This window comes from Gorilla gorilla, chromosome 8, assembly GCF_029281585.2.
Source record: "Gorilla gorilla gorilla isolate KB3781 chromosome 8, NHGRI_mGorGor1-v2.1_pri, whole genome shotgun sequence".
NCBI lineage: Eukaryota > Metazoa > Chordata > Mammalia > Primates > Hominidae > Gorilla > Gorilla gorilla.
In genome coordinates, this window is record NC_073232.2 from 38652190 (window position 1) to 38665040 (window position 12851).

The window sequence follows — 12851 nt, forward strand, 5'->3', positions numbered from 1 at the left end:
TCTTGCAGGGCCCTCCTCAGACACAGGCTGGCGGAAGCAGATCTCCTAATACCGATTGCTGAGTTAGAGGCAGCTTCTCCCCATCCATCAATTCTAACTGCATTCAAACATTTTCAATATGTGGGCTCCTTGATAACTTTCACTGTATGGAAAACAAAGTGGAGGGAAATGATTATTGGCACAAAAGGGGGAGGCCATAAATCTTCAAATCAGATATAGGACAGATTGGAACAATATGGGTTCTCCAAGGTTGCCATGATAATGTACCTAATAACTCTCCTTGGGCAAAAAGGCAATCTGCTTTCAATCAATCTCGCTTTTTTTCTGAGCAAAAATACCAATTACGTTGAAGGAAGATTTTTTTTCTTCCTTTTTTGATAAAGACAGCTCTCCACCCCAGAAATCATGCTGTGGCTAAAAGATATATATTTTCAATTGTCTAGAATGGTATTGGATAGCTAGCACCAAATGAAAAAAGTCAATCCTTTTTTTCTCCTCACTCTTGCCAGCATTTGTCTACTTCTTAAGAGAAGTGAAAGTTAATTAAAGGCTTAAGGAATAATATTGATTGCATTGGAATATATTTTATATGTACCCAGCACATTTTCAAGGAAGAGAACCCTGACTTTTTCTAAGGCTGAATAAATCAGCCAGCTGAGCTTTTGATTCAAGGGTGAGAGGGGGGAACTCATCTTTTCCCCTTGCACTTCTCACACATCTTTCCTAGGGATGAATGATTTCAGAGAGGAGGAGGAGATGCTGGCTGATGTTCATTCAGTTCTTTGCATGCTGGGTAGGAAGAATGAATGTTCAGGCATTTCCCTAGACCTATCATTGATTTGAGCCTAGCTTTGAGTAATAACCAGGCTTATGCTGGTATAGAACTTCGAACTTTACAATGCCTGGCACAGGAGGCTGGCTGGGTGGTATTAACCTCTCAGCTTCCTCCTGCACTGAATGGGAATAAATACTTTGCCCACACCCTTGGTCGCAGAGCAGGGAATCACATCTGGCTTACTTTCACATCTAAGTGATGAGAACAGCCTCAACCATGTATCTGTCCTGTGGAGATACCCACGCATTGGATTCATGTTGGCTTTGCTCCTAATCTTGGAAGTCTATGTGCAGAAGATGTTAGAATGGCAAAGTAGCCCTATTGTCAGTTGCAAGGAAGTTAGGTCAGTAGGGGAATTCTGTTTCTCATTCACTTCAAACATAGTTGGCAAATTCAAAGTCTGAAATCTTATTCAGAACATGCAAATTTATTTGAAGTATTTTGTCCGTGTAAATGTACATGTGCCACAAGAAACATTTTAAAATATATGATAAAATGCATATCATCCAAATGTTCAATTTATATTGTGCATTCTGATATACTGTGTGTCACACTATCTTAGCCTCATACTACTCACCATATACTAATGAGGGGGTTAGTCATATGGGCTTTGGGCATAAAATTTGGGTGGGTGGCTAAGGGACCTTCATCAACCTAGCAGGAGAGCAAAGTGATCATGTTAAGACGTCTCTTCTGAAGTAGCTCATTGGCACTCTTCCCTCACCTTGGTGGCCGCTGCGTGCCTGATTGCTAAGCGCACCACCGTAACAATAACAGTCTATAATGGTGATATTATTAACTGCATCATGCATATTATTGATTTACTCTTTGTTCTGCATCATTATCCTTTCACCAATGAGTTTACTGCATTATTCTCACATACTTAGTCAAGCACCAAATTACAACGAAAGGGCAGGCTCTTATAATGGCATCTAATGGAACATTGCATAAGCCATCATCACTGCCTCCTATTATGAGCCACCTCCAGCCAATGAGCTTTCTGCCTTAGTGGAATGTGCACAGAGCAATTATGAAGTGCAAGGGACATGGCCATTCTAAATTTTACCCAGGAAATTACCATGCTGCATGTTCACCACCTGCCCAAGTCTCAGAGCGCAGCTAGAGACTCAGATGCTGTCACTATCAGCCTGGGGGGCACAGGGACAGGAGTCGAGCCTCTTGCTACATACAGTCTCTTCACTAGAAGCCAGTGGTTTTATCTCCACAGTCAGTCCCTGGCTTTTTGTCTTGTGGCTGACTCTGCATCAAATGCTTACTCCTGACTGGGCATTATGTAGCACATATAAGTGGCCATGACATTGCCTGGTGCCAAAGTCAGATTGGCCAGGAGCCCCGAGCGGTTGGAGGGACTGTCAGTCTCAACAGTTGTGGGGCTCATCTCTTCCGGGTGAGCCACTACTTCCAGAAACAGAAGTCCAAACCACCCTCAAACAAGGCGAGCAATTCCAGCCTCATCCCTTCCCAGCATCTCCCCATCTTGAGGTAAATTCCTTTAGCTCTCCTGGAAATCCCAGGCACCCTAAGGAAGCAGCCCTCTGGGGACGCACAGCCAGCTGGCATGATCTTCCATTCCATAGGCATCCCAGCCCCATTTAGCCCTGAGTAATGCTCACTTACTGTAAAGTGTTACATGCCCCCATTGTCGGAGGAGTTATAGTGGAAAAATGCAAAATTTCCTTTTTACTGCTTATGGCCAGCAGAGCCTATAACGTGTCAGGCCGCACATTAGCCACCCTGATAAAAGTCTGCTTTCTTACACACAAAATCATCGTTTCAGCAAGATTTGTTATCTCATTACCTGATAAGCTCTATGTCATAAACCAAGACTCATACAGTAAATCTCCCCGGAGGACGCTTTGTGGGCAGAAAGGGAGAGATATGAATCTGCAAGGGACTTGATAATGCAGCATTTAAGCACAAGCATAATGTCACTTATTGTTAAATGCATAAAACCACTTGGCCAAACGGTTGGGCTTTTAATAGGATTTTGTGCAGCATCAGGTGAGAAGCCATATGCCTTTTCTGTCTAGGAGTCTCTGAGCACCTGCTAGCACCGCTGCTTTGCCTCACTGCCCTCTGGGGATGGGAGCTGGGCTTTTATGGAGGCGGAGGGAGGAGATGAATGCTTCCCCTGCAGCTGCCTGGCTTCTGCTGTCTTGCCAGGGGGTGGGATGCAGGGTCCTGTCGTGGTGTCTGGCCTGATCTAACTGGCCTCTCCTGTTCAGGCACATTGTGGTCTGCGGACACATCACTCTGGAGAGTGTTTCCAACTTCCTGAAGGACTTTCTGCACAAGGACCGGGACGACGTCAATGTGGAGATCGTTTTTCTTCACAAGTAAGAGCTTCCTACTGCTGTCAGACCCTCTGCCCAACCACACACCCTGCGAGGGACTCCCTGAATGTCTGTAAGAGTGGAGGTCTTGGGGAATGGCACTGGGGATGGGGCCAGAGTTGGGTAAGCCATGATCCCTTTTGGCCTCGTTGGAGAAGATATTGCAGAACCAATGGAAAGGGAAGCAACACACTGGTTCAATGATGAGAGCAGAGTCTGCCTCTGTGGAGGTGATTCTGGGACCACATCCGAGTTTATCTCTGGAAGAAATAATAGTGGAGCTCATTGTGGGTCCAAGTCATCATCATTGTTCCCTTAGCAATCTGGCATGTCCACATTATCTGCTGTGGGATGATTAGCTGTATGGTGTGGATACGTTAGGAGTTCTGGAGTCAGTTGGTGACCAAGCAAGACACCAACTTAAGAGGAAGCAGGACAGAAGGTAATAGTAATAACAACTGCCGCTCCTAGGAACCCCCAGCATGGGACCCTAGCCTGTCACTATGCATGCACGCTCCCATTTACTCCACAAACAGAGTAAAAATACATATTCTGGACTCAGATTCCATGATCTGAATCCTGACTCAACCAACTACTGGCTGAGCAAGTTACTTAAGCTCCCTGTGCCTCAGCTTCCTCATCCATAAATCATGGAGATGATAGTAGTTCCTACCTAGTTGGGCTGTGATGAGAATGAAATGAATTAATCCATATGAAGTGGGCAGAGCAGAGTCAGGCATGCAGTAAGTCTTCAATAAGTGTTAGCTATCAGCCTGAAAAATAACATATATTTGGTTGTATAATCCACTTAGGAGGTAGGTCTTATCTTGTATGTTTTACAGGGGAGGAAAGCAAAGTATCTCCCTTCTACCCAATGTTGAGGTTTTCAACTTTGCCTAATCCTCTTTTTAGATAAAAGGCAGTCTGCTCCAGGAATGGAGAGAATTAGGGGGCTCCATTATGGTGACATGTGTGGTACCATGGTCATCTTCTTTTATGGAGATGGGGCTGTCATGGGGCCAGTCCTGGCACCACATTGCAAAGTCCAGGACAAAGCTAACATGTTTGTGCTGGCTTGACCTGCTGTTGACTACCCAGCACGCGGTCCTACTCTGAGGTTCCACTGAGGTTGGCTTCCCTACAAACTCCCTGTTTGGTGGATCGCCGTCCTCTGGCATTTGCTCACAGAATGCTAGACTTCTGACTTGTCACCATGTTGGGGCACCAACATTTCTCTTTTCTGCACTGATTTCTCCAAACTTTGAAAAAACAGACCAGGCTATGTTAGCACAGGAGCAGGTACCCACAGGTTCCATTCAGTGCTTAGCCACTGATTACCTGCTGTGTGGCCCATCCTCTACTGAGCGTTTTGGAAAGTTCACTAGAGGTATAGTGTGTAGGCTGTGCCCCCACATGAGTTGGGCATTTCAAGATGAACACACATGCAACCATTAGAGATAACATCAACCCTGTGTTATCCAAGGGATGCTGAAGTCATTTTGATCAGGTGGCAGAAGTGACTGGGGACATCTCTTTCAAGGAGCATCAGTCTATGGTATTACCCGGGCAGGCTTCTGAATAAGGTATGACTTGTCATGGGTCTGAAAGACTGATCAGATTCACAGAGGCAGCCACTTTTCTCTCATCCACTGCTTTTGTTTGAATAAACAAGCTGGTAAGGTGTGGTTGCTCATGCTTGTAATCCCAGCACTTTGGGAGGCCAAGGTGGGCAGATCACTTGAGCTCAGGAGTTCGAGACCAGCTTGGGCAACACAGTGAGACCCCATCTATACAAAAATAGAAAGATTAGCCAGGCATAGGGGCACGTGCCTGTAGCCCTCGCTACTCTGGAGGCTGTGGTGGGAGGATGGCTTGAGCCTGAGAGGCAGAGGTTGCAGTGAGTCAAGATGGCACCACTGCACTCCAGTCCTTGTCTCAAAAAACAAAACAAAACAAAACACAACAAAAACTGGCTGCTAATGCTTCCATTGCTAGGATTCACCTTTGTATCCCTAACGTCCATCAATGTCATACTTAGAGTAGATGGCCCGGTTAATTAACCTCTTGAAGCTCTGGGTTAATAACATACCTTCTTATAGGGTTGTTTTGAGATTTAAATGAATTAATGCTCATCACGGCCAGGCATGGTGGCTCACGCCTGTAATCCCAGCACTTTGGGAGGGCAAGGTGGGTGGCTCACGTGAGGCCAGGAGTTCAAGACCAGCCTGGCCAATGTGGCAAAACCCTGTGTCTACTGAAAATACAAAAATTAGCCGGGCATGGTGGCACATGCCTATAATCCCAGCTACTCTGAAGGCTGAGGCACAAAAATCACTTGAACCTGGGAAGTTGCAGTGAGCAGAGATCCTGCCACTGCACTGCAGTCTGTGTGACAGAGATAAACTCTAAGTAAAATAAAATAAAATAAATAAATATTATTTATTTTACTTATTTATTTATAATACTATTTTACTATTATTTATTTAAAATGTTATCTGCCATATAGTAAATGTTACAAAACATGAACTATTATTATCATTATGGACTTCACAAATGTTAGGCAAGTGTTGACTTATCACGGTACCTGGCGTATAGTAGGTTCTAACTAAATATCATCTCCCAGTGCCTAGCACGGTACCTTATCGACAGTCTTTTTCATCTCTGCAGAATTAACAAATGAATAAATAGGTCACTTGTTTAATCCTTGTCCTCCAAAGAGAAAGATGTCAGTACAGATCAGCACCAAGAAGTGTGATGAGTCGCATACATGTGTGTGAATCAAGAACAATAATGAGAGTAAATTAAGTCTGTCTGTGGCTCCTCAGAGTGATACTTTTTGATCCAGCCTTGGGGGATGAGAAGTCCATGAGACACAGAAGCAGAGATAAGGTTCATGATGGAGGGAACAGCAGGATGCCTCTCCCAGGGGAACCTTCGGCTAATCCTTGATTGTATTAGTCAGGGCTCTCCAGTGAAACAGAGTCAATAGGAAATATATATATCAATATATCTAATATAGATATATATCGGTATCTATATATGGATACATCTATCTATCTATCTATCTATCTATCTATCTATCTATCTATCTATCTCTAGAGAGATTTATTAGGAAGAATTGGCTTATTTGATTACAGAGGCTGGGAAGTCCCACTGCCTGCCACCAGCAAGCTGGAGACCCAGGAAAGCTGGTGGTGTTTGAGTCTGAAGGCCAGAGAGTCATAGAACCAATGTCAACCCCAGTCCAAGGATAGGAGAATGACAAGAGATGCCCAGTTCAAGCCAGCAGGAAAGAAGCAAAAGGGACAAACACCTCTGTCCTCTACTTTATTGTTCTCTTCAGACCCTCAAAGGACTGGATGATGCCCACTCCCACAAAGGAGGGAAGTCTACTGAATTCACTGATTCAAATGCCATTCTCATCCAGAGACTCTCCCAGACACACCCGGAAATCACACTGGATCTGGGCACCCTCTGGCACAGTCCGCATAAAATGAACCATCCCACTAGTGGCGCAGCCCAGCTTCCATATTTATAAGATAGGAATTCCATTCATACCGAAGATAAGACATTTGTTCTGAGGTCTTGGCCTTCCTAAAGCCCATGAACCTCTTTCTTTTACCATGGTACTGGTTTGGTTTTCAGTTGGGCTGGGGTTTTACTTCTCTTGAGTGTGAGTCTTTTATTTATGGCAAGCAAAAGGGTGATTGTAGGTCACAGCCTCTCCCCAGGGCTCCCTGTGGAAATTAGAGAGGAAGGAGCCCATGGAGGCTGAAACCCGCGAGTCCATTAAATTAATAGCGATTTCTTCTCTCCATGTGTAGCATCTCCCCCAACCTGGAGCTTGAAGCTCTGTTCAAACGACATTTTACTCAGGTGGAATTTTATCAGGGTTCCGTCCTCAATCCACATGATCTTGCAAGAGTCAAGGTAAGGAGGAAGAGGTGACTTCTGCTTTTATTCCATCTTGGTGGGGGTCTGGGGGAAGTCCTGACTCTGTGCTGAGGGGACACACCTCCTAGGTTGGCCACGAGTCATCTCCTAAACACCTAATGAGATCAATCACATACCAGCAACCTTGACATCACCCTTCCACTGGTCCCAGGACCTCCTTCTGCTGGCATATGCAACACTACCTATAACCATCCCACACTTGGACTGGTCATAACATGAAACTTGCTTTGCTGGATTCCTCAAAATCAGCTACTCATCAAGGAAGTAGACCAGTTATATGGACCCAGTAGCTTTATACAACATAATAATCAAGTAATTCCCATATTGAACACTTAAGTTGGACTCAATATAGCTCTGACATCTATTATTTACATCTGAAAGAAACATTAGGCTAAAATATAACATAAAATTTTACTAAGCGATAAAACATTTGAGCTTTCTTTTTTCCCCATCTAAGACTCAGGGTGTAAAACTAAACATACAGTTATCTGATATCATTGATAATGGGCAAATCTTTTTTTCCAGAAACTGGTAATTTAGAATCTTCTCATAAAGCGCACCTGAGGCTTAGAAGGGAAAGGTACAAGGCAAAATGGCATCTGCTACTTTAACTATGTAATATAGATTTTGTAAGCACGTTCAATATTTGCATGCCAGGGGGTGTACATTAATATAATGAATTCACTGAAGTCTAAATGCTAACTGTGGTCACCGCATAATTCTGTAAATAATATAATTGGCCAAGATGAATAATCCAAAAGGATTTGGATAAATTCTTTCTTTGTATTATTAAAGAAATCAGAGATGATTTGTGACATACCACGGAGGATATTATGGCCTCCCTCAAAATCCAGGAATGATCTATTATGTATAACATACCAAGTAGGACAGATTGCAGACCTGAGCCAGCATAAGAATTCTTATGCTCATAGAGTCCAGTTAATCTTAATATTATCCAGACATAACTCAAGTTATTGCTTATGTAAAATCTTTTGAGAACGTAGAGACAATTGTTATTGTTCGTGGACCTAATTTAAATGCAAGCAATCATTAGCACATCAAACTCATGGTCCCCTCTAAGGAATAAACCCCTGTGGGCTCGTGTTTGGATAAGTCAGTAGGTATATTTTGAGTTCAACTGTAACACATTATTTCATACATAGATTTGTTGTCTTTTGAATATCTGAATACTAATTGGATACTAAGCAATATGGTGATGTTATCTGATTTAGAGCTCTGATCTCTTCCCAGCCTATAGAAAATGAAGATGTGAAAAAGGTCAGATGAAGGACTTCAGAGTGTACATTTCTGAATCCCCAGTACTCAGTTAACTTGCTAACTGGAGAGAAGGGATTTAACCCACCCACCTCCAACTCCTGATAGGAAGAATTAGGATGATGGTGCAGATGGTTGAGAAAGGAGGTGGGGAGGAGACTGAAAGGCTTAATTAATTGTTATTTAAAGAAATCTGGAAATCTAACAAGTAAGCAATGATGCCAAATGAAAAGTATAATTACCAAGGTACATGTTGTACCCTCCAACAGCAACAAGATGAAATGTTTATACCATAACAAGAACTTGGAACCTACACTTTTGACAAAAACTATAATCTCTCAGGCTCTCAGGATTGTTTTTTTTTTCTTTGCAAAGCTTCCCCAAGAAGCTGTCAACAGAGAGAGACTACAGTCGAGCATGGCTATTTATATGTTTGTGTTCTGTGATTTTTCCTTTCGGTGTCTTAGATAGAGTCAGCAGATGCATGCCTGATCCTTGCCAACAAGTACTGCGCTGACCCGGATGCGGAGGATGCCTCGAACATCATGAGGTAACTCTTGGGGTGCTGGGGAAGGCCCTGGGCTTGGCAGTCTGTGGCCGTTCACGGCCCTTTTGGATCTTCTGCAGAGGACTATCTCTATGAGGCCTTTTTGCCCCACAAGCCACTGTACAACTCACCAGCTGCATAGGCCTGGGGGAGCCGAGGCTGTCTGTGTGGGTTGGGGCAGTGGCACACAGGGTGTCAGCAACAGGAAGCTCACCCTCAGCAGGTGGCAGCTCTGGGGCTTACAGCTGACCTTAGGTTTGAGATTCCTTGAGACAGAACTAGGAAATAGATCGAGATGGGTGCTGGCCTGAATTAAAGTACCATGTTCCCTAAAGGAAATGGGCCTGAGATATCTTAACTAAAGGCAGATGCCCCCAGGGGACATTTTGCAATGTCTGGAGATGTTTTTGGTTGTCACAACTAGGGGACCGTGCTGCGGGCATCTGATAGGTAGAGCCCAGGGACACTGCGAACGACCCTGCAATGCACAGGGCAGCCCCCACAACAGAGAATTGTCTGGCCCAGAATGTTAATGGTGTCGAGGCTGAGAAAACCCTTATTAGGGCTTTCCAAGTGTGTCTCTGGCATATTGATTCCTATCACCCTAAAGGGGAGTTTAGTGACCAGTTAGGCTGTTTCATCCAGTTTCCCAAAATTAATGTTCTTTCTTGAAAGCCTTTTCAGTGCTTTTAATACTAATATGCATCTCTGAGATAAAGTACTATAGAACACTTTCCAAACCTATTTGACTGTAAGCCTCTGCTCCTCTCCCACCTTCCCCAACCCCCCCCTTTTTTTTTCATAGAGACAGAGTCTCACACTATCGCCCAGGCTGGAGTGCAGGGATGCAATCATAGCTCACTATAACCTTGAACTCCTGAGCCCAAACGATCCTCTCACCTCAGCCTTCCAAGTAGCCGAGGCTATAGGAATGTGCCACCACACATGGCCAATTTTTAGATTTTTTTTTTTAGTAGGGACAGGGTCTTGCTATGTTGCCCAGGCTGATCTCAACGAACTCCTAACCTCAAGTGATCCTCCCACCTGGGCATCCCAAGACTCTGGATTACAGGAGTGTGCCGCTGTGGCCCTGCCCTGCCCTCCTTTTTTTTTTTTTTTTTTTTTTTTTTTTTTAACAGAACATCTAGGGGAGGTCATACTGGGAAACACTGCGCAGTGCTTTTTGTGCACCTGGGTTAGGCCTGTCAACTGCTAATCTTGGCCCCAACACCAACACCTTATTCTTTTCTTAATTCAGGAAAAAGCAATTGTTTAGTTTTTGTTCCTTGCATAAACCCAACAGTCACATTGTGTGACAATGAAATGACTAAAAAGTCAAGGCATTTTGCTCCAGGTAGTTAGAGGCCCTTTGGAATTTGTCTTTTCTGTAGCATAAATTGCAGAAGAGTTAAGAGGGCTGAGAGGAAATGATAAAGGGAAGCTTCTGAAGAGTTGAGCTAAATTCAGTGGGATTTCTGTCCCACTGCATTCCCAGGAACTTTTACCTAACTGTGAACAGCCATCTTTCGGGCCAAAGGTTTCCCCTCTACCTGTGGCTTGGTTTACTGCCTCCTGGGAACTTACCTGAGGTTGAAGGTCAAGAAGTTACCTTTACATCCTGACAATGTTTGCATCGCCTTTGTCTTTGCTTTCCATCAGTGGCCCCAAGTGACCGGAGCTTCCCCATCGGTGAGGTGGGGGAATTCCTCCAGTGCATTTCAGAGGAGCCCGTCCTCCCTTAAGCATCTGGTCCTTGTGTCTGGCAGGCAACATCTGGCACCATCTTCTCTTGCCACTCAGTTTTCTTTGGCAATATGCTTAGTGAGGTCATTTTAAGGAAGTGGATGCGTGAACTCTTCTAAGCATTGGGCTTGCCAGGCTGCAGAGAGAGGGTGGAACAGATTCTGGCTTCACACCTGGGCCCATTCCCGAATCAGTTACAGCTGCACAGTGGCTACACCAGCATCAGGGTTGGGTGTGTCACTTGTTCGTTTCTTTGAAGTAGGAAGGATTTTCAACTTTTGACAGCTTTTTCTGTCATTGGAAATGATTTAAAAAAAAAAATGTAACCCTTTAAGGAACCTGGCTTCATTGTCTTCAAAATTCCAAATGGAAAACCAAAAGAAGATGAAGCTTAATGTTTTGACTCCACAGAGATGTTTGGGGCTACCTGAGTAATAGTTTTGAAATGGGTGTTTCTCTTAATTGTAGTATTTTATTTAAACCCTAACTGTGGATGTGGTAGGGTTAATACGAAGACACATAGGACTAGGGTGACTGGCAGGACGAGGAGGCATAGAAATTACTGGTCAAGGGCCGGGCTCAGTGGCTCACACCTGTAATCCCAGCACTTTGGGAGGCCAAGGTGGGCAGATCACGAGGTCAGGAGTTCAAGACCAGCCTGACCAACATGGTGAAACCCCGTATCTACTAAAAATACAAAACTTAGCTGGGTGTGGTGGTGTGTGCCTGTAATTCCAGTTACTCAGGAGGTTGAGGCAGGGGAATCGCTTGAACCCAGGAGGCAGAGGTTGCAGTGAGCCAAGATCGCGCCACTGCACTACAGCCTGGGCAACAGAGCCAGCGAGGCTCCGTCTCAAAAAAAAAAAAAAAAAAAAAAACAAGAAAAAAAGAAATTACTGGTCAAAGGTAGTATCAGAAATGTAATTAAGTAGAGCCAGAACTGAGGCCTTGGCTGCAAAAAGAAGTGGGAAGTTCAGGGTTAAAAATGGGCTTTGTCTTTCTCTTATTTGTATAATCCTCCTTCCTCCTCAGTTTAATGAGACCAATCTGCCTCCTTTGAAATTAAAATGTCAAAGATCCATTTGAAATGAGCTAATGCAGAAAACTGGCTGAAGCTGTGAACTGCAAGGCAGGGCTGACAGAGGCTCAAAGTCCTTGAGTTATGAGCGTGGGCCAACGCAACACTTTTTCAAAAATAAAATGAAATCCTTCAAGTGCAAAAACCCAGGGTGAATTTGTGCTGGGAGAGGCTTTAGCGTGATCCATTTCCTAAATTCGTAAGTTGCAGCTTTTCAGATAAAGCTGCTCCCTGGCTGCCTTCTCTCCATTTCTGCACTAAAAGGGGTGAAGTGGGGAGCACTGCTGGGTGGGAAGTTTGTGGGGGTGGTCATAATAAATGCACTTGCATTTCTAATTAGGCTTAGGAGGTGGGCCTTTCTGTGGAATTCCATTCTTTAGCCTTCCTTGTCACAGAAGGAAATGTACAATGTCACTTCTGACAGACTTGGTAATGACAAAAACCATAACTTACACGTGGAGAGAACTTTTAATGATTTCAAAGCATTTTCACATCTGGTCTCCCATTTGCTGCTCATACCAAGCCTGTGAAGTAAATAAAGCAGGTACTGTTGCTCCCAGTGTCCAGATGAGGAAACAGGAACAGAGAGCCCAGGGTTTTCCTAAAGGTCGCGCAGTTCATTAGTACAATAGCTGTGACTGGAACCCAGGTGTTTCCATTCATCTGCGCTCTGCCACTCCCTTTAGCACCATGATTGATGTGGGGAGGACACGTGAGGACTGGGGTGGGTGCAGGCCATGCTTAACATTGAGTTTGACTGAGGGCAGGTAGGAGACAATTTTCCACCAGATCGTGACCCCCGCAATGCCTTGGCACTTATTTTTAACCAGCGTTTAAGTCATCATTTTCTCTATTAGCTATGGAAGGCTGAGTCCTTGATCTCATCCTAAAAGCCCTGCTTAGAAATCATTTTTTGTGATAGTGGCCAAGCGTGTGTCACAATTAGAACCATTTGTCATCCTGCTTGTTTGATTTGTCATTGTTGTCTCAAGTTGTTAACTTGGAGAATTGGACTCAGCAGATTGTTTCTGGGCTAGTCCCTAGGGTGTGGGAGATTGCAAACCT

The 12851-nt window shown here is 44.3% G+C and overlaps 1 protein-coding gene across 20 annotated transcripts in view; it reads left to right on the forward strand.

Annotated features, from left to right (window-relative positions):
- KCNMA1 (potassium calcium-activated channel subfamily M alpha 1) overlaps nucleotides 1–12851 on the forward strand; it is a 769792-nt gene that overhangs the window by 545132 nt on the left and 211809 nt on the right. For all 20 annotated transcript variants that reach the window (XM_063709977.1, XM_063709971.1, XM_055353797.2 and 17 more), the window contains exons 10-12: nucleotides 3082–3192; nucleotides 7014–7119; nucleotides 8886–8968. In XM_063709977.1, the coding sequence (XP_063566047.1) occupies nucleotides 3082–3192; nucleotides 7014–7119; nucleotides 8886–8968 (300 nt within the window). The remainder of the gene's footprint in view (nucleotides 1–3081; nucleotides 3193–7013; nucleotides 7120–8885; nucleotides 8969–12851) is intronic.